General features: G+C 43.4%; 1 protein-coding gene across 1 annotated transcript in view; it reads right to left on the bottom strand.

Moving 5' to 3' along the window:
* Window positions 1–701: 701 nt before the first annotated feature.
* LOC119383142 (myelin regulatory factor-like protein) overlaps window positions 702–25,678 on the bottom strand; it is a 118,756-nt gene continuing 93,779 nt past the window's right edge. Inside the window, exons 14-26 of the mRNA XM_037651155.2 lie at window positions 24,778–24,897; window positions 24,058–24,276; window positions 23,349–23,515; window positions 22,364–22,486; window positions 20,813–20,896; window positions 18,374–18,495; window positions 17,463–17,623; window positions 12,573–12,723; window positions 10,069–10,416; window positions 8,538–8,703; window positions 7,454–7,586; window positions 6,983–7,075; window positions 702–4,873 (exon numbers count right to left, since the gene is read on the bottom strand). Of these exons, the coding sequence (XP_037507083.1) occupies window positions 4,793–4,873; window positions 6,983–7,075; window positions 7,454–7,586; window positions 8,538–8,703; window positions 10,069–10,416; window positions 12,573–12,723; window positions 17,463–17,623; window positions 18,374–18,495; window positions 20,813–20,896; window positions 22,364–22,486; window positions 23,349–23,515; window positions 24,058–24,276; window positions 24,778–24,897 (1,968 nt within the window). The 3' untranslated portion in view covers window positions 702–4,792. The remainder of the gene's footprint in view (window positions 4,874–6,982; window positions 7,076–7,453; window positions 7,587–8,537; window positions 8,704–10,068; window positions 10,417–12,572; window positions 12,724–17,462; window positions 17,624–18,373; window positions 18,496–20,812; window positions 20,897–22,363; window positions 22,487–23,348; window positions 23,516–24,057; window positions 24,277–24,777; window positions 24,898–25,678) is intronic.

The raw sequence follows: 25,678 nt of genomic DNA, 5'->3' as shown, positions 1-25,678 counted from the left end.
TGTTAAAGGGACAACAACTGACACCTAGGCTGCTGCTTTTTCTTTTTTTTTTTGGGCGCCAAGGAATGCAACATATGTAAAAGTCACTGTAGAGAAATTTAATTTTAAACTGTCATGTTCATGTTGTTGCTTGCTGGCAAATAATGAGTGAGCATTATAGTAACTGCAAGCTGGAACGAAAATGAAGCCAAAAGCAAGGATAGCCCCCTAGCCACAAGAAATCACGTTTGTTTACAGACCATCGTGAGTGAGGCTCTTGTGCCTTCAGAACTCCCTAGTGCTCATGTAATAACATGGTCTGTCCTAGTGAAATGTTTTTCAGACATGCACACTGTGCAATTTCTAACTACGCAAATGCTTTCTTGCAATGTGTTGGTTAGTGGGATGCTGTAGCTCACAGGACTCTCACGTTACAGAACGCGAGAGTCGAAAACTGGCCTATTTACAGAATCTTGGACTTTCGTTCAGCGAATGCCAATGTTCCGCAGACTGAAGCAAAAACAGCATCACCTGTTAACATGAACTTGTCAATTGTTGGTTCCTTTTAAAAGGGCCCTGCAACACTTTTTCAGCATGGTCAGAAAACACTGCTGTTCGGTAGTCTGCTCCTGAGAACATGCGAGCCAAACATTATAGTGCAGCACGTGGTCTGGGATTTACAATAAATTCTCAAAGTCAGCTAAAAATCACTTCCTCTTCCCTCGACAAATGATGCTTTCGACTCAAAATCATTGTGTCACCGACTCAAGTTCCACGCCGTTGGCTGATTTGAGCATGGTGCACTTGGTAGCTACTGCGGCCGCCGCGGGAGGCCGTCACTTGCCCCTGTGCGCACAATCGCCCTGAAAGTACGCTGCGCGTTCGAAGAAAAAAAAAAAGGTGCTCCATGTAACGAGGCACACGTGACGTACCTTCTTCCCCCTGTGCCCCCCCTCCCTGCTTAGCTTCCAGCGCTTTTGTGGGGACGAGAGAAGAGAGAAAGCAATTACAGCGTGCGACAAATCTTTGTAACTCCGCTCGTACTGGACGGATTCTAAAAATTTTTGCGGTGGTTGGTTCGTGAGGAAATAAGCTCCGTTAGTGAAGCCATTCTATGGCTACTTGGAAAAGTGTTGCAGGGCCCCTTTAAGCTCCGCCTTGCGACATCATTAAAGGTGCGTTCACATTGGGAAGCTTTCTATCGTGCGACCGGGTGCAATTTCATCGGCGACAAAATTCGCATTGTTGGCCAGCCCAGAGAGGAGGTGCAACACGCATGCATATCTCTGCATGTGCATTGTGTCGCCCCTCTAACCCGGCCAGGGCTCATTGCGTCCACCAACTTTCCTGAAATGCGCCGTACTACTATGGCTGCACTAGCAGCATTCCACGGCGCCTGTGAGTCTGTACACCTTCCCTCTGTTTTCTCTTAATTCCATGTTACAATGCTGCAATGAGCAATGCTTTTTTCCCAGCTACGAAAATCACTCGGACCGATTGGCACAATGCCGGCTTTTTTCTGTCGTGCGATATTGTTACCAACCAGAAATTTTTCGGGGTGAATGGGGTTAACTGCTTCGGTAATAGATGTTTGTCGCAGTATTCCGACTGCGTGGTATAGTTATGACTGCTGGGCTTTAGGACTGCTGGGTGCGAGCTGCATAAGAAAATGCCTGCTCTGGAATAGAGAGAGCACAATCTCTTAGTTGATGGGGAGTGTACATATATTTCTTTTTTCCTCTTTCACTTAGACTAACAATGGACTTTTGAAGTGCCACCAACCAAACGCTGTCTAAGCAATAGAGTGTCCATATAAACTGTGCATGCATGCCTTGGGACCCCCTCTCAAAAAATGGTTGCACTTAGCATGTCGTATTGCACTACTATACCATAGTACTACTACTGTGGACAAAAATGAATGTGCATCAATGATTTCTGCAATGGCACACACACAAGCCCCAATCAAAAGAGGTCTCCCACAAGGGACCACGGAGCAAAAAACGATGGAGAGATCATAGCCATATGCCACACCTGGCAGAGAGTTTCACAGCTTAGTGAACTGCAGCTATCTTCAAAAGGTAACGATGGAGGGCACATCAGGAAATAACTTTTCCTTGTAAAGTCTGTCTTTACTAAGAAATTGAAAATAAAATGGCATAATTTTTTAAAAGTTTGAACCGTTTAGTGAGCGACACCAAGCATAATATGCCAAAAACCTGCACAGTAGCAGCTGAAGGCAAAAAAAAAAAGCACATCAAATTAACTTATCTCGGGATGAATAGCACAACAAGGTTTACATGAGCCACATGAAGTGAAACCAGATGCTAGTTCACATGGTCTAAGGTAGGTAAGGTGTAGTTGGGCTAGTTGGACGTTCCGTACAATAGACATGAATGACAAATGAGGCAACACAACTGTCAAGTTGCAGAAAGAACTATGGTCACAAGAAAGAACGCATATAAGAAAGCAGCCAACCTGTTTAGTTAACATCAGCATTGCAGCACGCCTATAGAGAAAAGAAGCGTGCTCTTAATGTCAGAATGGCAACAAAACCCACCATTTTGCCATCCCGCCTTTCCTGGCTTTTTATTTTTCAATAGCCACAGCAATCTGCTTATGATCATGGAAATATGCTGGACACTGTTTCCACGATATATATGAATTGCTGCTCCCTTAGGACCTGGCACTTCTAATTTAATGGGCCACGAGGCTTGCTGCAGTGGCAACAGCCCACTCAGACTTTTTTTTTTCGAGGGGCTTTGCAAGAATTTTTTTCCGCTTTCTTTACCAATTCAGTGTTCTACAATCTTTCGTGGGCAACTGCTTTTAAAGATCATTTTTCTTTGTGCCTGCCTCTTAGTACTTGCCCGTGTGGTCTATCACACATATTTCGCAATGTTTGCTGCTTGCATCTAGAGCAAATGCACCTGATGAGCCATAACACCACCTATGCATTTCTATATTTTGTTATAAGCTGCACTACAGTTTTTTGGTGACAACTGTACTTTACTTCAATTCTGCTTTCTATCTCAATGAAGCCCTATTTGCAGTGAAAAGTAGCAACTGTGCTACTCTTTTAAGGATAGTCTATAGGCTGAGCCTGGTTTAATTCTTCTGTTTGTAATTCCTTTGACTAGACACAGTGCAACATCTAGAGGTGCATAACTGCATTCGCTTGGGCAGGTGTAAAATATGTTGATATGCATATGGTCAAAACAGAATTTTTACATAAGCTAAAGCAAGAGGAAGCAAGCACTGACCAAAAAGAAAAATGAACGTTGATGTTTCAAACTGTCGCACATTTTAAGATTTACGACGAAATTCTCCGTTATGTAGTCCAGTAGAATAAATATGCACTTATTACGAATGGCATAATCATCAACATTATCATTTTTGATTAACATGAGCACTGGGCCTAATCATTGACCAGTGCACTGTTTCCACCAGCCAAAAGCTCTTGCACACCGTTCTATCTGCTTTTGACACTTGAAGCTTCCGTGGTAGGGATTAACTATTTTCCATCTGCCCAACATGGGCATCCAATGTAAAATGCTGGCGTAATTCCACATTGTTTGAAACCCCCACTTGAAAGAAATGATGCCTACTGAACAATCAAAAGAATTAAAGGCACCATGCAAAAAAAAAATGTAAGAAGTACTGAAACAATTTCGTGATTGTTAAAAAGAAAGTAGTTGTAAGAAAGAAATATTAAAAGTTCCATATTCTACAAGCTGGTTACAATATTTGAAAAAGTGAAGCATCGCGCAATGATGGCACCAAGGCAAAGTTTGTAGAGGCCAAACTTCACTGTTAAGTTGTACTGCACATATGAAACAGTGACTTTGAGCAAATGAAGATGGATATCTAGAATGAACAAATTAACAGCTCGCAGATATCTCCCAAGTCCTTGCACAAGTTATTTTTCATTTTTCTAAGCCCTTGTCCAGAGTTGCCTTCTGCAGCATCAAGAAATGTCATGGTCATAACACGCAGTTTAATCTTTCAGACCTTCCTAGTTCCTGCTGTCTTGTATCGTAGTACATGTGGCTGCATTATATTCACGTGAACACAGTTAACAGTGCACCATTCTTTTTCTCACATGTAATTGCGCTGAGCGCACTTTCCTATCTTAGCTTGCAGTGTGTCTACGTTGGAACTTCTTTTTCGCAGAGACTGGGCTTTTGTGAGAATTGTTACTTGTGGCTGTAAAGTCCTATTATTTAGACCTCGTAAGCTCTACCATGTTGTATAGGGCCACTAATCACTGTTGTGAGATATTTTTGCTTGCATTCACTTCGAAAAATATGATGCTTCAAAACTATTTTGAATAATGGTACAGGGTGAAAAATAAAAACCAAAGGAAGTTGTGTATCGAGCTTGCAAGTCAATATTTTCACAGCATTCTAACAAAAATGACGCTGAGCTGTGCGAGTATAGCGTGGTAGACCTGCAGTCACTGGCGTTGTGAAACTCTCGTCAGCTGTGGCGCAGCTAGTCTGGACGGAATGTGTATGGACAATGCAGCCTTCCAGCGCAGTCACTCAAGTCTTATTTACAATGACGGCACTCGAGAGAGTTCACTGGGAACACAGCTTGTCGGGCTGTGCACGTTGTTGACTTGGGTGATGAAGTTGTGGTCGAGGGCGCATGTGGCGTCCAGCCTGACTGTTAATTAGCACTTCACACGTTGCAGCTTCGCGTGGCAATTTGTCCACCATGTTGATAGGGGCACTGCCACTTTGCGATGAGGGGAGCACCAGTGCCTTGCCGTGCTGCCCCGGCTTTGACGAGTCGTGCGTGACGGTTTCTGCATTCACTTCTCGCAGTGCCTGTGGAATGTGACACTGTAGTCCCAGAACAGTTCACCAGCCTTGCTCTTTGGTAAGCTGCATGGCTGCAAACCGAAACAAATGCGTGTGAACAAAATAAAAAAGATGCAGGTGGAAAATAGTGAGAAGTTTCTCGTAAAATTCAAAGTGACGACTGGGATGCCTAGGTCGATATTGCATCAGGCAAGCTGTGCATCTGTCATCCAGTGTCAGTCAGTTGTTTATACAGCTACAGCAGCGCATGAAAAGTCTGGAAATTTTCAGAACATAAATCACTGTCGAACCGCCTCACACTTGTCCTCACACTGTGTAATCTTGCAACCACTGGACCCCCCTACAGTTTGATTTATTTTTGTTGTTATTTATCTGCACTAGGAATTTCCTCAACTGCAACCTTTTGTACAGCATCTGTGAAAATATTTATGAACAGTTTGAAACTTACATTAAGCATGACCTTGCAGATGTCCTGTACATGGACGTCTAATAAGTCATTTGATTGTTTTTTTCGTTTAACCGAAACATTTCAAGATTTCCTCGCAAATGTTATGCAGCAAATGCTTAACGTTAACACAGGTTCTTAGAGTGTACGGGTTCTATTTAACTTTTTGTGCGTTTAATATTGAGGGAAAAAAACGAAGGTTCTGAGCCAGAGTGTGCTGATAAAAAGGTGTACATGTACCACTGACTACACACAAATTAACAGGTAATAAATTAACACAACATGCAGTGTGATATAGGTGCCTTTTATTTCTCCCTGGCAAAGAATCATCAAACTAAAGTGCCACGCCAATTCGATCTCAACAGCCTGTCAATAAGTTGTTCGGTCTGTAGCCACATTCAACCTGTTTCTAGCTATGTTTTCTCTTCAAATATGCAAGCCTAGAAAAAGTATTCTCGCGTGCATATATAATAGAAAACTGCAACAAAAGCATTACAGCCATCTCATGGAGAAGGGGAACATAAGTCAGCTCCTTCGCAATGCAAAGGTGTTATGCGGTGAAGCATACCAAAAATCAGAAGGGGCTGCTATCAAGGGACATAGTGCGCCCAAAAAACGCATTTTTTTTTTTAGGGGCGAAGCTCCTTAAGCCGTGGGTCTGTCCTTCCTCTGTGACCGGTTTGTAACCACTCATCAACGTCATCTCCTTCTACTGCATACCAGAACGCGCGCTTCTCACGAGCTAGTATGCAGTTCTGGTATGCGCAGTAGCAGAAGAAGACGACGTTGACGAGTGACTCTCGTGCGTGTTCGCCTGTGTGGTGTTCTTTCTTCTTTACTACGTCGTGGGTCTGTCCTTCCTCTGTGACCGGTTCGTAACCACCTAGTTGTATGACTCACTCAGCAGGTGGCGCTAGTGTGAGCGACGTCATGATGACGTCACTCGCACGTGACTGACGCAATAAAAGGCAATCGCTCTTGACGCGCTTCCTCTTTCGCAGCGAATCACCGGATGGAGCAGGTGGCTGTAGACAGTAGACGAACAAAATAAAAGAACAAAATAAAAGTTGATTTGTATATACGCACAGTCTCATCTTTCTTAATGACATAATGGTTACGGTTTTACCGATGATCTCCCCCTCCTGAGCTTCGCCCACTTATCATCATTCATTCCGTGGATATGGCATGATTTTTTTTTTCGAGGATGATTTTCACGAACACTCAAAAATGGCTTCGCGGACCCCCGTTTGAGAACCACTGCCCCAGACGCTAGCTTGTGCATGTCATGAAGTGTTTGTGCGACAGTGACACATGCAAGATTTCTGCCACTCCCAAGGTAGCCTCTGCTACAAGGAGCAACGAAAATGCCACTTCTGTGTGCTACCTAAAGTATATGCTACCTAAAGGTAGCATATACAGTAACTCTACATTGACATTAATTGTAGTGCCCTCCTTTGGGCAGCGAGCAAATCGGATAGCACGCGACTGCAAGAAAAGAAAAAAAGAGTGCAAGCCTTGGCTTCAAGTGCCACAGCTAAGCTGGCGTCAATTCTGGTTGAGCCGTCTCTTTCCTTCGCTCCTGTGGCATAAGCCTACAACGTCATTGCATCAGAACTGTTGAAAAACAGTTTTCTTTTTTTTGGGGGGGGGGGGGGGGGGTGTTGATTATGGAAAGCTGAAATCCTCACAATGACTAAATACCATATGCATTTAGTATTTTGCACTCGTCACTTGCCTGTTCGAAATGTTCCCCTTGTTTGAGAATTCTGAAGTTGTAGCTGCTTTGCAGGAAAAGTCCAATCGGTACTCTCCAAGATGGTGCAGCTTCCTGCAGATGAAAAAAATTAATGATGATTACAATAATTCCTAATGCGAAATCTGAGCACAGCTGTACGCATATTTTCAGTTTGCAGGTCCCTTGGCATCAGTGGTGATAAGTCTTGGCCTCGACGGTGCAAACGGCTCTGCTTTGGTGGTGCAGATTACAAATACTATGGCACCATCTCATAGTCTTGTGCGTCGCTCTGCTTTCTTTCTCATCCTTTAACCATCCTCTGCACATTCGCTTTCATCTTTCACTATGTCCGTTCTCTCGCTTCAATCCTTTGGTCACACCTTCAATCCTTTAGGAACACTTATAGCTCAATCGAATGCTTTGTACACGTCTACTCAATTCAATCTACTGCAGGCATTTAGCCCAGCTCACCTCTGCCCAGTGGTTTTTGTCTTGAGGCAGAAACGAAGCCATGGGCCGTGTATCCAGTCCTGGCAGAGGTGCTGGGCAGGCTATCTGCTTCTCTGGAGGGCTGCAGCTTGCCATTTTGTGTGGACCTATAAGGCTGCACGTGACAAGGACTGAGTCAATGGTGTGTGTAAACTCTTCATTCGCATCGTAAATTCACGCACACTTCCTGCTAGGATGTCAGTTAACCCTAGCCAATTCTCTTTCTCACTCGCCTCTGCCCGTGTCGTTAATCATCTCATCAATGCTTGTTATGCTTATGCATGTAGCTATTTACTGCCAGTCATTACTTTAACGATCTCATGCGAATACATTTGGTAGGTGCTTACAGTCGACACATGTTTAAGAAAAGAGACAGGCACAGACAAAAGAGTGCCAACTCTCAACTGGCTTTATTGCCGTGAAGAATGAATATGAATACAGTGCACACATTTTCTGAACATGCGTGTACTGTAAACACCTTCTAAATCAATCTTTTCCACCTCACCCAAGTTTCAACCTATACAAGCCCCATGCACATCACATGCTAAAGCCTATTGGGAGAATGCACATGAAGCTGTTCTACACTTACTGACCCACATCTAGCATGTCTGGTGGCATTGGTTAGAGTTGGCATTGCCTACTGTCATTTCGCACTGACATGGCACACAGAGGCAAATGGCACACAGAGGCATTTACACACCGAGGCAAATGAAAATGTTGTAGGATGGACATGAGAGATATTGGCAGAGGAATTTCTGTTGGCATCGACTTGCACGGTGTCACTAAGAGTTGCTCAGTGTCAACGTGCATACAAACGGAAATTTTGAGTACAAAACACGTGAAATCTCGGTGCTGGCACCAGAATCTGGCAAGTCCATATCTTGGCAGTGTTTCTACTTAGTATCACCGCCTTTCACCTTTCTGCACATGTGTTGGTGAGTGCAGCAGACTGACACACATTTCTGCCTTAAAATGGCACTTTTTATTGTTTAATGACATCTGCATAAGCATTCCAACCTTATAGTTCATTTTTCTTTCTGATGTGGTGAATGGACCTACAACGTACCTGAACTGCAGAGTAACATACTGCAGTGGCATATAACGTGACAGTGGCACCAGATAGCTGAATGTAGGCCCAGACCTCAGGACACACTGTAGAGTGTTGCAGTACTCCTGGCCAAGTGTCACATTAAGTTCAAGTAGTCGAAGTGACTGGACGACTGTGTGGCCCCCTGGATCAGAATATATGCACACAGTAAAGATTATCAACATTTTAGCATTAGAAAATAGCAATTGTACTGCACAAATAAAAAATTATACTAGTGCACATCTTTTAATTAATTAATTTTTTGCAAGAGAAGCTGCTAATGCAATATTTTAGCTTTAAAAACCTGACAATAGGTTAGTACAGTTGCATGTTGCTGAAATAGTCCTGCTCGAATTCCTAGAACACATTTGCTCTTTGTAGCCAAACGTGAAGGGCACATTATACTGGGTGGAAGTTAAGAGCCCACTACACATATGTTTACTAAGAAACTGACATCCAGCAACAGTTTACTGCACTCTTAATGTTTATCAAATATACCAGCTTAGCTTAAGAGAGAATCTGAAATATAATTGTAGCTTTTGCAGGCAACTGCATCGAACAGCCTGACACACTCACCACAAAACTATCATCCATGTGCATGCAGACACACTTCGTGCATCCTGTGATGCTTGCATGATGCAGGTACAAATAAATACAATGCATGCACATAGTATTCTTAAAGGGAAGTGCCAACAGTATTCAGTTAGCTTTGGGGATGCTGCACCCATGTTGTTTTCAATTGCAATGTCCTGTGTTGCCGAATGTCGGTACTGTATAGAGTTGAAGCTGGAATTACGAAAACAGCAACCGCTATAGTTAAAGATTTATCAGCGATGTCACTGAAATGCTTGTGATACCACAATGACTTGCACTAAAGCAGCTTCTCTTGATTGCCCGATGCGGTAGGCCTGTCATGTAGAATGACTGCCTCGCAGTATGCATGTCGCAGAACCCTCACCATCAACTGTAAAACCAAACTGCAATGCTGGTACGAGGTTGTTATACTCTTTCGATTCTGTCTCCATGTGTATCAGTTGTTTCCTTTAGGAAAAGATTGACACCTTCTTCTGCTCAATAATAAGTATCATGTGTAACATTTGGAGGACAGCAAAGAAACTTGAAAGGAAGCCAAGGACAGCTCAATGAGTGATGAGACAGATAATAACACATAATGTTGAGATGTAGAAAGGTTACAACGTAAATTAAAGATGATGGGCAGATGGCATTCTTTCTTTGAACATTATTGATTTACAGGTTGCCAGAATAAATATGCCATTAGAGCAGATGCGTGTTTTCATTCCAGAACCAAGCAATACCCGAGGATGACACAAATAAATGAAATAATGAAAGATGGCAGGCATAATTGTTTCGGGGCATATTCTCAGTAACACATGCACCACTCAGGTGCACAGATGTATGCAAATAAATAAATAAATAAATAAATAAATAAATAAATAAATAAATAAATAAAAAGTCAACAGTACGACAGAAGTGGCACTACTCCACAGACCTTTCCTGCTGCTCATGGCCTTGGAACGGCGATGGGAAGAAGCCAATGCATCGATGCTGTCGGCACCATTGTCTGTGTGATCGGCACGCTTTACCTCGGCATCCTGGACGCGGTCAGTTTCCACAACTGTTGCCAGAGAGCCCAGCTCGAGGGAAGGCTGCGTGGGTGGCACGAGGGCAGTGGGAACCACCCCCAGCTTGCCCCACTGGGCACTGTTGTCTTGCACGTCCACAAACACCCGTCCACTGCCTGTGTCAGCCAGGTGGTCCAACAAGGGCTGATCATCCAGTGGCTGTTTTGCCTTGGACAGGTCCGGCGAGTCTGGTACACTGTTGTTGGACTTATCTACTGCAAGAAATAATTGAGGTTGGAAACATTTCTCTGCACTTTCGTGACATCAAATGCAAAATGCATTTTGCCTTGCTGAGGCATGTTTTTTCAAGCACCCTGCACAACTGACAGAAAAAAAATATCAGAGATCAGGAACTCTTCTTATTTTCCTCTGTCAATTGGAGTACTAAAGTAACCATGCCTCGATGTCTAAACCAACTATATTTCAAGAATGTTTCCTTAAGTTATGGCTGCTTTGAGCATATTGTGTACTTTTAGTCAAAGTAAGGTGACTTGCACCCGTGTCAAGCAGGCAAGTTAAGTCTGTTTACGGCGGGTACACTTCGGTTAAAGTGCGCTTTACCAAATCTAAACGACGTAAGCTGTCGAGGTGTGCACGGGCTCCGGGTAGCCCGAAAGCCCGAGCCCGACCCAGCCCGCGGGCCGGGCTCGGGCGGGCCGACGTATTTTCACCTCGGTCGCGGGCCGGGCTCGGGCTACTTGGAGTTTTATCGGGCCAGGCTCAGGCCCGGCGCAAAGCCCGACTCAAACCCGAAATATAGAGAATGAGCAGGAATTGTTTTCCAGCACGCATACAGCGCCTTTTCCGCGACCGCCCTTTGCCGCTTTTCCTTTCCATTCGCTACTTTAAACAAAAGGGGAGCAGGTAAAGCACTGCCTCTGTTGCACTCTGACAAACAGAGAAGTAACACAACCTGAGCTAGTGACGGCGCCACGCGACTGTTCGCATTAGATTTGAGGCCAAATCCCATATGAGTGAAAATGCACGCGACAGCGACGAGCGATCCGACGTAGATCGTTTTCATGCAAGCTGACGCTTGCATGGGCAAAAGTGCCGCACTTCGTTGAAGCCTAAATCGTTGGACTGCTTGCTGTTTTTGCATGACAATTTGTAATCTGTGTAACAGAGACTGTTCGTCGTGTGTCGTTTGATCACATTTGATATGCTCAATAAAATGCCAAATTACCGGAAAACGATGTTTTGTTTTTGCAGCGAACCTTCAAAAAGCCGGGCCGGGCCGGGCAGGCTCGCAGCCCTTTGCCGTCGGGCTCGGGCGGGCCTTCGACAAAGTCAGCGGGCCCGGGCCGGGATCGGGCTCCGAAATACGGCCCGCGTACAGCTCTAGTAAGCTGTGTCACTTGCAGAAGAGTATACTCAGGTCGGAGTGAGTTTCGTAAACGCACTTTGCTGCATTTTTAGTGAGAAAATAATAACTTTGTTTTTACTTGTAATTCAGTGTACTAAAACAATCATATATGTGAATTTTTTTTTCATCGACATTTTCAAAAAACACGCTCACAGTCTGTCACCATTTCTTCTTTGCTACAAGTGTGCTTTGTTTTCTGGCTTAGCACCGCTTGCCCTGAAGTGTCACTCGGAGTTCCGAAGCATACTTAACGTAAGTGAACTTAACTTGCCTGCTTGATGTGAGTATTAGTCCTTTAATATTAGATATACTATCTGCATGGTTTCACTGTGTGTTGCCTTTGCATGTTCATTACACAACTAAGTACCGAGTCCCTCAATTCTTTCTTTTCCTCCAATCTGTCTGGTATTTTACTAATTCACTGACCACTGTCGCTAAGTGGCACTGCTAAGCACAAGAAAGAGGGTTTTATCCTGGGCCATGGTGGCTGCATTTCAATGGGTTGAAAATGCGAAAACACCCATGTGCTTAGATTTAGGTGCATGTTAAAGAACTACAGCTGGCTGAAATTAGTATGGAGTCCCCGCAACAGTGTGCCTCATACTCATGCCTTGAATTTGAAATCTACAACTACAAAACTTAAGTAACTTCAGTTTTACTAATTTGAGCACACCGTTGGCAAGCAGATTGACTACTATAGATAAAACATGAAATATGAGATGACAAATGAGTCATAGTTACACACTATCACCAATGTGGATTCACTAATCTATGTGAATGCACAACAAATACAGTGATCAGTAATGGTCAGGTTATCCAGCTTAGCATATATGAGGAGTTGGCGTGCTTTCAATAAAAAAATTGTAGATGCTTCTAAGTTGTTTTTCGTTTTACAAAGGGCACCTGCATACCGAGCTTTTAAAGTCTTTAACGCTTCACTGTTCAGGAAGCTTTTTGTTGAATAGAACTGTCTGTACAACATAACGTAATCACAACTTTCATTACCTGATGACCTAGAGGCCTCTGTAGAAGCAACAACTGCAGGCCCCACCCTTTGAGCATTGCTGTCTTGAGATTCAGGAATGGCAGCCACACAGCAGTGGGCAGTACATGATGCCAGCACACCGTCTAAGCATTCCGGGGGTGTACCAATCACCTGCAGAAAAATCCAGCAGTCAGCCTGATGTGTTGTTACGCAATGTATATATTCCGGATAACAGATTTGGTGAAGATGAAAATTCAGCCAATATTGGAACCAGCATCTGCATGTGTCTCTCATTAAATTTCTCTTTTGCTTTCATTTTTCATGTTAAAGGGGCCCTCTAACACTCTTCAACCCCCCATTTTTTACTCGTGGATTGCGTAGACTGAAGTACGGACGAACTAGTGCAGCAAGAACGGCAGCGATAACGGCACGCAGTACGAAGTTATTCAATTTAGAAAATTCAAAATACAAGAAAAAAAATGCCTGCCCTCAACTCGATTTTCGCGGGGTCACGTGACCACATTTCACTCTCTGCTGTGACGTCGGATGGCGCTCCAATGAAATGGGCTGAAAGCTCTTACGTAGGGGAAGCTCGCACACCATTGTTGCTTCTCCTTTCCAACGTATTGTTGACGTCGTTGCCATAGTAACAAACGTGGTTCCTCCTGACTTGTCAGAACTTGAGCGGGCGCTACTGCTTCGTAGCGAGGCTGGGGAGGCTTTGTCTGCTGTTCCTTACAACGACATTCCATGTCATTCCCTCTTCTCATTCTGAGAAGGGAATTTGTGGAGCGGCATGGGCGGTTAAACACGGTCGCCCCTACGCGGGTTGTTCGGTGAGCAGCCCGACGAGTTACAAGTGTGCAGCGACAACAATTCAACGAAGAGGATTACTTGCACCGTTTCAACAACAATCATGAGCCTACCGCACATGCGGAAAGAGGCAGCTCGCAAACGTACAGACGCAAAAAGAAGGAAGAGGGGCAAGCGTTTCATATGGACATCCGACCGGCGCAGGCAAAAAAAAAAAAAGAAAGCCAGAGCAACCAGAGGCGAAATGGCAACCGGCGCCTCTGTCGTACTTTGTGGTTGTAGTGATATTTTTTGTTGCGACGGCGGCTATTTGGAGTTCATTGAAAAAGCACAGAAAAGAAAAACGAAACACAATAGTAATCTCAACTTTGATGCAACGCCGTTATTACTTCTAACGTTACATTTATCCAATGATAGGCCAGCGCCCATCTTCGTCATTTCCGCCCGCAATAGTTCTGGCAAGCGCCACTACGCGCTGATGCGGTCAGCAGCGATGTAGCGACTTCAACGCGTGATTAAAATACTAAATAATTTGATATCGGTGCTTAAACTTATGCTAAAATTATCCCCAGCCATCAGTCTACGCAACCCGCAAGTAAAAAATGGGGGGTTGAATAGTGTTGGAGGGCCCCTTTAACACTGAATCTATGTGCTGATGCAAAGTTAAAAACACATGACCAGGCAAACTACAGTAATTTTTGAGAAGTGCTACTTCATTTTACTTATTTTATTATACAGATTTTAACTACCTGGAAATGGCAACATAATTAGTAACCAAAATGCACTATTATGTTTCATGTGCATGAACATGTACAATTTGGCTGGGTAGCCACACGTATAATTGGAATGCATTATTAGCTGAACCGAACAGGCCCTTTTATGCATGTGTGAACCAATGTATAATGTACATGAGTTGATCTTTCTGTATGTAACTAATTTGTGCAACTGCTCGTACGGCAAGAAGACAGCCACATTAAATAGTTACTCAATGTCATGTTCCTTTACAGCTGCTTCTTTTAATTCATTTAAGGGAAGGTCTAAATTGAAAGAAGCGCTTGAAATAAATTCAGTTGTACGGGGCAAACAAACTATAGCTATTGTCACTGAAGATGTGGGACTTCACTGTGAAAAGCAGATTAAAATATGTAAGAAAATGTTTAGTAATAATAAGTAATAATAATAATGCTTCAGTGCCAGATAAGTACAGTTTCATTATAAGTGGTTGAGCATTGCTTACTAATTTTAGGTGGTAAATAATATTTTACCAACACTTATTACATTTCTTTTTCAATGGTGGATCCTGTCCTATCCTGTGGTTATATTTTTATTTTTATTTTATTTTTCGTTGGAACTGCCATCACTGCAGAAGGTAGTGATTCCAATGTTTCTGACTGCTCACCAATAATTTTTCCTTCATTATTCTTGACGTTGTGTCCAGATTTAGTGTTCTTTTCAAGCAATAGATAGGAGAGCAGTGCAAGATCACAATGTTATTACAAATGCTCTTGAATTTCAGCAAAGCATGCCTAATGTCAAAAGTCGACATTTTTCAATGTTTGAGAGTTTCTCCAGCTATTGGCTATTATCTTGCTATGTTAAGGGACTGTGATGAGTGAGTGTAAGACCAGTAAGACGGTGCGGTGTACTCGGTGCTGTGTTGTGGTGTCGCGAGTGCTGCAAACGCGGTGGTGTGGCACCACAGAGGCACCACACAACAGGCACATGCGGCACGTAGAAAAGGACGACGTCGGCGGGGAATGGCACGTGTGAGCGGACGGGAGCCAATCAGATGGTGGCACGGCAGACGGAGGAAGACGACAACAGGCTCGAATGCAATCAGTCAGACTCGGAGAGCCCGGAAGAGGAACACGCTTGTGTTAGGGTCCGTGTCGTCGAGTTGCGGACTTGAACACGAAGGGCCCGACAGCGTCGGAGGCTCCAGACGTCCTCAGAAATGGGCGTTCGTGGGTACAAGGCGTTCCTGCTGTCCGACCAGCTGGTCCCGATTCGTGTGGAGCAGACTTCACCGTCCCGGTTGGGGGAGCGGGTTCCTGCTGCCGGTTGCCTGCCACGGGATGAGCCCGAGTGCCTACCGCCAACCTCCATGTTGCGTACGTGGGCATAGAGGTTGTCTGCATGCTGTGCCTGAGGGTGCTACTTTCTACGACCTCTGCGACGACTTGACTCCTCGTCCGCTCTACGAGGGCCCTCGCCGCCAACGCAAGCGCCTACCAACGAGACCGCCGCTCACATCAACTCAAGCGTCGCTATAACCGGTGACTGTTTTCGTTTTTGGAACATTCTACGGAACTTTGATAAGTCTTAGTGCACCAGTCGCTATAGCGTTAACGTAGCCTAAGCTTGACTCTATGTGTTTCAGTTGCTTGTATTTTTTTTCCTTCCCTTTTCCGTGAGTGATAAAGTTTTTTTGTGTGTGCATTTAAAATGGCTCCTTCCTTTCCCGGTCAGAGGCCTTACCTCAATTGAAAGAAACCGCGATACACTAAACCTGCATAACAGGGACACTAAAGTGAAGCAATGAATCGGTTTAGATTGATAAATTGTACTCTGAGAACTCCAATGTTGTTAATTTCGCTATCGTAGGTCTGTTACTAGAGGAGCAAATTAAGGTCAAAGTTTCATTGTTTAATTTCACACCGAAATCTCTGCTCGTGACGTCACAGATTTCAAAGTGCATTTTTCATATTTTTGCGACATTGGCTCAACGAAATATCCTGAAACTAGGTATGTTAAGTCTATGGCCCCCTCGGAGGACAGTGTACTTCATTTTTACTGCTCAGGAACTACGTAGGACATAGCAGACGCCGTCAAAATCTATGACATCACGGCATTTGGTGCGGGTGGGCATCACCACCTTCATTTTCTTTTGCGTGTAGTCTCGCTTAACAGCCTCTTCTGGTGGCAGGTGCGGTGATTTTGGAATTGTGAAAGAGTAATTTACTAATATAAGAAAAATCGTCTTTCTCTTTAGTGTCCCTTTAAACCTTCAGAAAAAAATATGTGAATCAAACTTGAAAGCAAGAGTTTTCTAAATATCTGATGAAACATCTCAGTCTTATCATTATTATATCTTTTTCTTCTGGGGAAACATACAAAAAAAAAGATGGTTGATCCCTCCGTCATAGGAATCGGAATAACACGAAAGTAAAGCGTGCCCTGCAGAAGTAACTGAATGTTTACTGTGCATTGATATACGAGAGTTTGCACAATATATATTGATGTCTGGCAGACATAGCACCGTTTAACGTGGATGCGCCCACTTTGATGATTGGTGGTGCATCTCCATCCCGACGACTAACGTCCATGTTAAATGATTAAACAAACCCTTGTGGTAGCTGTAGCAGTTAACGGTGAAAGCGTATTCAGAGAACGATGTGTGATAGCCAGAAGAGCGTCGCATATTGGACGCAGAACTTGGTCGCTATCCCGTGGCATGTTAAAATATGATTGAACAGCACAGCCGGACTAGAGGCAAACGCAAAGCGCGTCGTGCCACCCCGGTAGCCCGGCCGCGATTTTTCGCGGGGCGAGCGCGTGAGCGGGGCACGCGGTGTTACAGCCAGGTGAGGCAGGCGCGCGTCGCAGAGCTATTTTCGGTTTGGATTAGCGTCATGCTATGAGCGAGGCCGACGCTTTTACGACGCTTGGGCTAAGATTGCCACCTCGCGGTGTGTTAAGGCATTGACAAAATTGAACATCTATTGAAAGGCACCGAATGGGACGGACGTGTAACGCGTTGCAGGTGCTAATTGCGGAGGCCACAGTAATGACGAATTCCTTTACTTTACCGCTCCCAGAGGGCAACACCACCGCGCCGACCGGGAGAGTGGTAGATATAGAAGGCACGTTTGTAAAGCCTCTAGAGTCTGTGACCGTGGCGCAGTGGATAGCGTGCCCGGCAGCTGTTGTTGTTGGAGACTGAGCGGTCGTTGGTTCGATGCGCGTTGACGGAACTTTTTTTCTTTGCCATCTGATCGTGTCAATTTTTTCGACGTCATTTCTGTGACGGAAATACGTCACTGAAGTCTTGGTGGACCCCGGCATAAAACACTTTCGTGTTAACAAGCAGGCCTTACCTTGGGCTGCAGAATGGGCACGGAAGTTGTGGCCAAGGGAGGTGCAGGTGTTGTTGGCGGGTGAGTCCACCGTGTTGCTGGGCCAGCAGCATTTGGAGGTATCGGCACAGAATTGCTAGAGTCTATTCCTTTCCGTCTCGTGGTGGGTGGCAGTTTGGACTCTGATGAGAGGAATAAACAAGTATGAAGGAAGCAATTGTGAGCGGTTCTGTGAGTTATCCAAAGTCCGAAGTGTGTCATTTACATGGTCTCTTGAACGGCAAAATAAAATATTAGCTGCTGGTGACGTCATTTAAAGAACAAAAATGAAAAAGAATTACATGAAGCAGGTGAATGAGCAAGCCAGAACAAAAAAAAGAAAGATCTTGGGACAACAAACACGGCACTGTGTAAGGAGTAAGAAGATGTGGCTAACAAGGATTGAACAGTGTAAAGAGAAGTTACAGAAAGTAAGAAGATAAGATATGCAAGCATCCAATTTCCAGCGTAGTCTGCCAAAAAGTGGTGATAGCGCTAGATATAACTAATGCTAAATCTGACCTGATTCTCAGCCATCCAAAACTTTAGAGTGTTAAAGTGTTCATGTTACCAAAGGTGTCCGTTATCATGCCTCAACTCCATGAAGAGCTTAGAGAAGGACTTGGAACCGATTCTGGGTTTCCTGTCTTGTCAGCTTTCACATACCAGTGAAAACTGGTCATAAAAGTAAAAGTAACTGCATAACCTCTCTTTAATTCTGTTTGCTTGCAACTGATAAGATACAGCCAGCAAATGCTGGTACCACTTGAGTACACGCTATATACAGGATGGAAAGGTACCACTGGACATTGTATCTTATGAACCGTTGTTGCAACTGTTTTCAAAATTTCTTTAAATTAAAAAAAAAACATTTGGTGCACATATGAGCTTACCATTTTCATCATGATGAAGTTTAGTCGAGTCTGCTGGGTCCTTGTATTTAGTTGCATTGTCAACAGAGTTGCTGTGCCCTTTTGTACCCTGCTCTGCTTGGCTGCTGCTGTTTACAGGCACTCTAAAATTTTGTGCGAGAGACATAAGCACCGTCAACTAATGATTCATGCAGAATGCACCAAGAGTGACTCAATGTGCATGTAAGTTCTAAAGTTCACATGTAAGTTCTAAAGTTACAGTCGAACCCGGGTATATCGAACTCGCCAAAAAACGTTTATTAGTTCAATATATGGCATAATTCGATATAGGCCCGCTATAGGATTTAATGACACAAAGGCACATACAAATAAGAAAAGTACTTTATTAATATGGTGGCTTACTTGCGTGCCCTACTTTAAAACAAAATAGTCCTGGATTTTCTTCTGTTTCAACAACTTCGCTGCCTGCGACAGCACGCACGCCTCCACGTCCAACGAGTCGGAGCAGCCTTGTATATTCACGCAATAGCGCCGGACCAATGCAAGTGCACTAATCACTTCGGAAGATGTAGGCAACGCGCCATCGTCAATTTCCTTATTGCTGTCGCTTTGGCTCGTGGTCGGCACGACGTCTGCAACGTATTCCTGATCTTGTAGCTGGCCCATGATGGCGACATCATCGTCCGCACTGACGAACTCGTTGAATGTCGATCCGTATGCGATGGCGACGCCGGACTTCTTCTCACCGCGCTCGACTCGATTTGTGATTTCGAGTTTCGTGGCGAACGGCAAATTCTGCCTCTTTGCACAAGCCATGACGACAGCGCGCCAAGAAAGTTCACAGAGCGCCAACAGGCAACACCACCAGCACGGACCACGCTGAACTCGTGGAAAAGAGGCAGCAGCAGGCACGCAAGCATAAAGAAAGAAAAAATGGCGCTCACTTGTACTGCCTCCGCGCCTCGGAGAAAGCGCGACGGCCTCTGATTGGCTGTAAGCGCTGCGAGCAGGCCAGGATCATTTTTCGCAGGGGGGTGTTCGGCCGTGCACAGCTGGGTCTAAACCACTTTTTCTAGGGTGGCGCCGGCAGTTTTCCCCGCCACCGCGAGGGAAAGCCAACTTGCTGGGGCACTTTTGAGGCACATGGAGTTTGATATATCGGTTGTCGTTGCTATTTTCGTTCGATGTAACTAACTTTTGCTATATATTCTCAATGTAAATTTACCGTGTTTAGAAATTGTTCGATATACGGGATAATTTGATATAAACGAGTTCGATATAGTCGGGCTCGACTGTATTCTCAGAGTCCTCTATGACCATATCCCCTTCAGCGGCAGTATAGCGGCAGTGTCAACTTCGGTGGTGTCAACATCAACTTCGGAGGCGCGTCACGCACCGTGTTTCTTCAAATGGCCTGAAACGCAGTGTGCACATTCCTGCAGGCTTCCTGAGTGGACAAATAGCGATCAGTTAACTTCACTGTGCTGCGTATTGCTGCAGAAGATCACTTTGCTGGAAACACTCCCATGTCTGATGATCGTTCGACGTGCCGCGTTCCAGGACCAATGTCAAGAGTATTTTTTTCCTTTGCTTGAAATGAGTACAACCAAAAAACAAACTGTGCATGCATTTGGGCCTAATGTTTGATTATTTTTATGCAAGGATTGAAGCTGACTGATTGCTGAATAATTAGCCATTTAATTACATGCTAATTAACATTAATTACGGAAACTCACACAAAACAACACATTCCTTCATTTTCTTCCTTGGAATTAATACTGAGTGCCTTGGAATCATTTTACAGACAGTGCATCATAATTCGTGCCTGAAGGGGATATGGCGCTGGTTACAGGTACAAAGGGCTAAGTATATCAGAAGCATGTTGTATTATGACTAGCTTGTGACTTGAAACCTTCTATATATAATCTGCAAGCTATACAATTTCTCCTCACCTTCTCTCTTTGAAGCGATGCAAGATATTGCAATGTCATGTTGTGTGCACAAATTGAGAACGAAAAGAGTCATTAGTCTTCCCTCTGAGTGCATTTCAAACATGTCATACTGCCTCAAATTGTGATTTTAATCTGGTAAAACCGCTATTACCATCACCATTAGTGCATTTCTTTACTGTTCATGGCCTGAAAGCTGCAATGTATATTTGTAGTTTCAGTATCACTGAGATGTCTTTTTTCCCTCCCACGACAACTGTGCATTGCTAAATCACATGGGTTGCGTTCCATCATGCCTCTATTACACACATATGCAAAATAAACTGTGGGTACTTTCTAACTGCTTAATAGTATAGATAGTATGCTCAAGTATTGTAATATAAACATAATATATTGCCTAAGAGCATAACAAGAGCAACTAAGCATTGTGCTGGGAACTCTGCAATCACGCGACATTAATTTTTACTGGTCGTGTTGCTCAAGAAATAATGCATAGTGCTGGAGTACTTACACATGACGATTGATTGAACTATTCGCTACCAGATCATTTCTTCGCTGCCATTCGAGAATGTACAATGATGCCATGGCAGCCAGGCTGAAAATAATGAATATATTACAAATGGCCAAGAATAAGCATTAAGGGATGAAGAACAAGAATATTGTTCACGCAGTGCTACAAATTGGTTACAACATAGGATTCAACAAATTAACATTACTGTGAAATTCCGAGCAAGCATCCCCCCCTACATTGAAAAATAATCCAACAAGATTTGGAGGAGGGGCCCTTGCTTGGACGTGGATCAAAATTCAAGATGGCGGCGGAAGATCCGCTAAGAATACAGAATGCATACCCGTGCTTCCAATGTAATGCTTCATTGCATACGCATCCATTAACTGTTTTTATGCACCCTCGTTAGGCGAATAAAAACAATGAATGAGACAGTGAAAATGGCGGGAGGGGAGGGGGGGGGGCTTGTTCAGTCATTGGTGAATGCCATTTCAAATCTCCCGAAAAAGGAAGGGGGGCGCTTTCTCGGATAGGGGTGCTTGCTAGGGATATTTTGGTAGATAATGCTTGCATTTACAATACACTCAAACCTCAATATAACGAACACGGATATAACGAATTATTGGTTATAACGAAATAAATGAGGAATAATCTTGTCATAACTACAGTTACAAATAAATGTTTATAATGAATTTTCGGATATAATGAAGTTTGGAGGCGAAAATGTTTGAGGCCCGTGTACTTAGCTTTAGGTGCACGTTAAAGAACCCCAGGTGGTCGAAATTTCCGGAGCCCTCCACTACGGCGTCTCTCATAATCATATCGTGGTTTTGGGACGTTAAACCCCAGATATTATGTATTATATAATGAAGTTATTTTCGTGGCAGATGTGACTTTGTTATAATGAGGTTTGAGTGTATACACGCTATATTAAACTCAGCTCATGAACTTGTCAGAGCTCATCATTACATGGGATCCAACTATTCATTCAGGTATACTTAAACATCTTAAGAGCATAGAGAATAATGAATGTGATGAATGATGAAGGCTATGAAATGATTCAAAGTTGAGTGTCCTTTGACTAGGCCACTGTAGCTAATTACAGGTTAGGTACACACTATACTTAGAAAAAAAAAAAGGTTTGTTCACACAAAACCAATTCAGCTGTTTTGCTCTAAGGATGAAGCACTAACAACTAACAACAATAGCAAGATTTAGCATTCTGCTTGAATTTCGTGGATCATGTTACAGCTACAACATGCTTTATAACAGTCGTTCTAACCACATGTGGGTGCAACATGTTGGCATGGTGCAGAATGCAAAGCAACTACTAGTACTGGGACAATGAAACATTGCCTTAATTGTATTGTAAGACTTGTGTAGTATACATCACCAGTGGTGTATCACACATCAAAGGTACACGTGATGAGATGGACTGGAAATTAACCATATGCACCCCCCCCCCCAATTAATCTGCAGTCAGTGCAATACCAGATAGTGTTGATATTAGGTTATATTAGATAACATGACTAGACTAGGAAGCCTGCCACTCACCAGAATGCCATGACAAGTATGAGAATGGTTATGGTTCCTTGAACAAGCTTATTGCTGCAGAAGGGTTTTTCGTTTTTCTTTTTGCCCCTCAATGCATTCCTCCTGGAGGGGAAAGAAGTGCGACTGTTGGCAGAAAAGCGATGATCGAAGCAGTGTTTAATGTAATTCATCAAAATTATATAATGCCACTACAAGGGTAGCTTCTTGCACACAAAGTGATTACATTTAGCATGTACTAGCAGAGACATAATATTTTTTAATTCAATGAAGTTGACCTGCAACTACCATCGTTGACATGCTGAGTCATAATGCAGAACAAAATTTGCTGATGTCATGTAGTGTTCAGGCTAGGTACAATAAAAGTGCTCATAGAAAATTTCCTTCATGTTGCAGCTTTATAATACAGCTGTAGTAATAATAATAATGAAGCAAGCCTACAAGACATTATGATGCATTCACTTCCTCCATATCAAATTCATTTCATAGAAACAAGTACCATGACAAGCCATTCTGTATGTTCTGGTGCTTATCAGTATTTTTGCTAAGCTTTAGGATCTTAGACTTTTATGTAATGTAAAATGATGACCAATTAAAATGTTAATGCCAGTACTCCTTTAAATGTTATATGAGAAAACAAGACTGCATGACAAAAACTGATGAGAAATTGTCTCCGAAATGTCTGTCTCACGCATACAAAATGCACATACACTTTTTTATTTCGTAAATTAATTATTTAAATTTGAAATAACTTGATGCTAAGGATACAGACACTAATAAAATGCTCATGTAATGTCTGCAATACAACATACCATGAGATGATGCAGTATTGTGGTACAAATAAGTTAGAAGTTCTCGATCTCTGTTATTCTTAACAATTAAAATGTGATAAGTTTGTGTACGCAGTGTCTAGTATACAACATGTTCAAAACTCATCTGAAAATGTTCGGGATATGGGTCACTAATGCCCTTTCTATCTTAAACTCACCTGACAATTGTGCTGTTACTGCTGGAACATGACCTGACACTGTCAACCCGTTTAATTTTGTTCAGTGCACGGTTCATCTTCTCCAGCTCATCAATTCGAGTCCCGAGGCTGTCAGTCACCTTGCAGAGTTCCTTGACAGCCCCAACATTTTCCATGAAAATGCGCTCCTGTAAAGTAAACAAAACACAGAGGGCAAGACTGATGGGCGATTCGGGCAGCTGCTAATTAACTTAGGAGAAAAGCAGTAGCACTAGCTGCATAACCAATTCCTGCTGTTTAACATATTGTAACCACACGAATACATTCGAAGCTTGTTGTATGGAAGTCACACGTAACAACAATAGCAACGTTATATCTGATGTAAAGATATATCGTTACACTGTAATGGTAATGAGGCAGTCTTTTACTCACTTTGTTATACCAGGTAATTCATTACGTCAAGGTTCAAATGGACATGTGACACAAGGCATGACAATACATTGTCCCTAGAATCTTACATGGCAGATTGGAAAGGTTTTAGTAAAATTAGCAGTGCCCTGTAGAGATGGGATCTAACTTTCCTTGAAAAGCATTAAAGAGCTGAACTCTGTCATTATGAACATTGATATAAGGAATACTCGGATAAAATGAAGTCATCCTTTAGATAAGAAAGCACACTGAATAAGTTGACGATAGCACGGAAGAGAGCAGGCAAGCAACAATGCCTAACCTTGTTGACGACCAGGAAACCCTCGATACAGTCACCGTTGCCGAGCAGCACATCACCGCCGTCGTGCACGGCGTCAGGGAGAATCTGCTGCACCTCTTGCGCCAACACACCGGTGTCTGTCGCATCTTTGAGGCCTGCATGCTCCACGTACTCGGGTATGTAGCGGTAGCGATAGATGCGCATGTTTGCCACATTCTTGAGCTGCTCTCTGGTGTCGAGCTGGAAACAAAGTGGGACAATGTCAAACCGTGACACGACGAACTTATCACAACTGTCACATAATGTCAGGATTCGCCGCAATCCTCCTAGTCAACGTGTTTGCATTTCTGGTAATGGTTCTATTTGAAGTTATATTTGTATTGCTGAAGTTAAATGTTTAGTTTCGAAGGCGTCTAAGAGAATACATAATTTGGAACTTCGTTGCAAACAGCTATATTATCGCCACACAGCGTCAGCTTATCCCAAGCTGTAATATATTTGTGAGAGAACAGTTTTTTAAGAATTTATCCAATTTTCCTCATGCATATGCTATTGTAAATCTATACAGACGGCCCCTTGTACAGTGCACAATGCAAGCAAATTGTCCATTTTACACAGCTGGGATTACCCATAATTCACTGCCAGAATATTGGTCATGTATGCCGTATGCTTAGTAGGTGAAGGCAAATGAATGACATTTACGTATGCGGGAACGCATCTAGGGCACAGCAAACAACTTACCTCAATGACATCTGACTTTGCCCGCTCATCAGATGGCTGAATGAGATGGCCTGACAGCAGTATATTTCCATTAACAACCAGTTTCTCATCAGTTCTCTCAGTGTTTATTCCAACGGGGCCCTGAAACAACGAAATAGTTATACGTGCACTCACTCTGTAATGGGATAGCTTCCCAATATAGCATGTGCATGTACAAAGTTCTCTCTGCAAGTAAAATACTGAATTAAATCATTTTGCATTGTGATTGAACTTGTCTCTTATATTGTTTACGGTTGTCATGTCACCTAAAGTACTTAATGTGAGAGAGAGAGAGAAAACAAGGAAAGATGGACCTCCAATTAGCTACCTTGCACAGAAAAAAGAGCATGATAGATTGAATGCAAGAAGAATAAGGTAAAAGCAAAAAGAATGTATATTGTAATATTTTATGAGCACAACATAGACACAATGTGTCAACAAGTGTATTCTCTGTTGATTTTACGATGGTAATTATAGCATGCATGGCTTTCTGGTTTGATGACTGGTGAGGCCATGCACCATACATGTTTACATAGTCCGAACGGCATGACCTTGAATTGGTAAAGACCATCGGGCGTAACGAAAGCGGTTTTTTCGCGGTCCATGGGGTCGACGGAAATTTGCCAATAGCCGGACCGAAGGTCGATAGATGAAAAGTATTGGGCACCATGGAGGCAATCGAGGGCGTCGTCGATTCGAGGCAAAGGGTAGACATCTTTATGAGTTACTTTGTTTAAATTGCGATAGTCGATGCAAAAGCACAGCTGCCATCCTTCTTTTTGACGAGCATGACCGGGGAGGCCCAAGGGCTGGAAGATGGTTCTATGACGTCTTTGGTAAGCATTTTGTCGACTTCACTCTGAATGACTTGACGTTCCTGTTG

Source organism: Rhipicephalus sanguineus, chromosome 2 (genome assembly GCF_013339695.2).
Source record: "Rhipicephalus sanguineus isolate Rsan-2018 chromosome 2, BIME_Rsan_1.4, whole genome shotgun sequence".
NCBI classification, from domain to species: domain Eukaryota; kingdom Metazoa; phylum Arthropoda; class Arachnida; order Ixodida; family Ixodidae; genus Rhipicephalus; species Rhipicephalus sanguineus.
The sequence above is the reverse complement of the archived record's forward strand: the minus strand, read 5'-3'. Positions and strand labels throughout refer to the sequence as shown.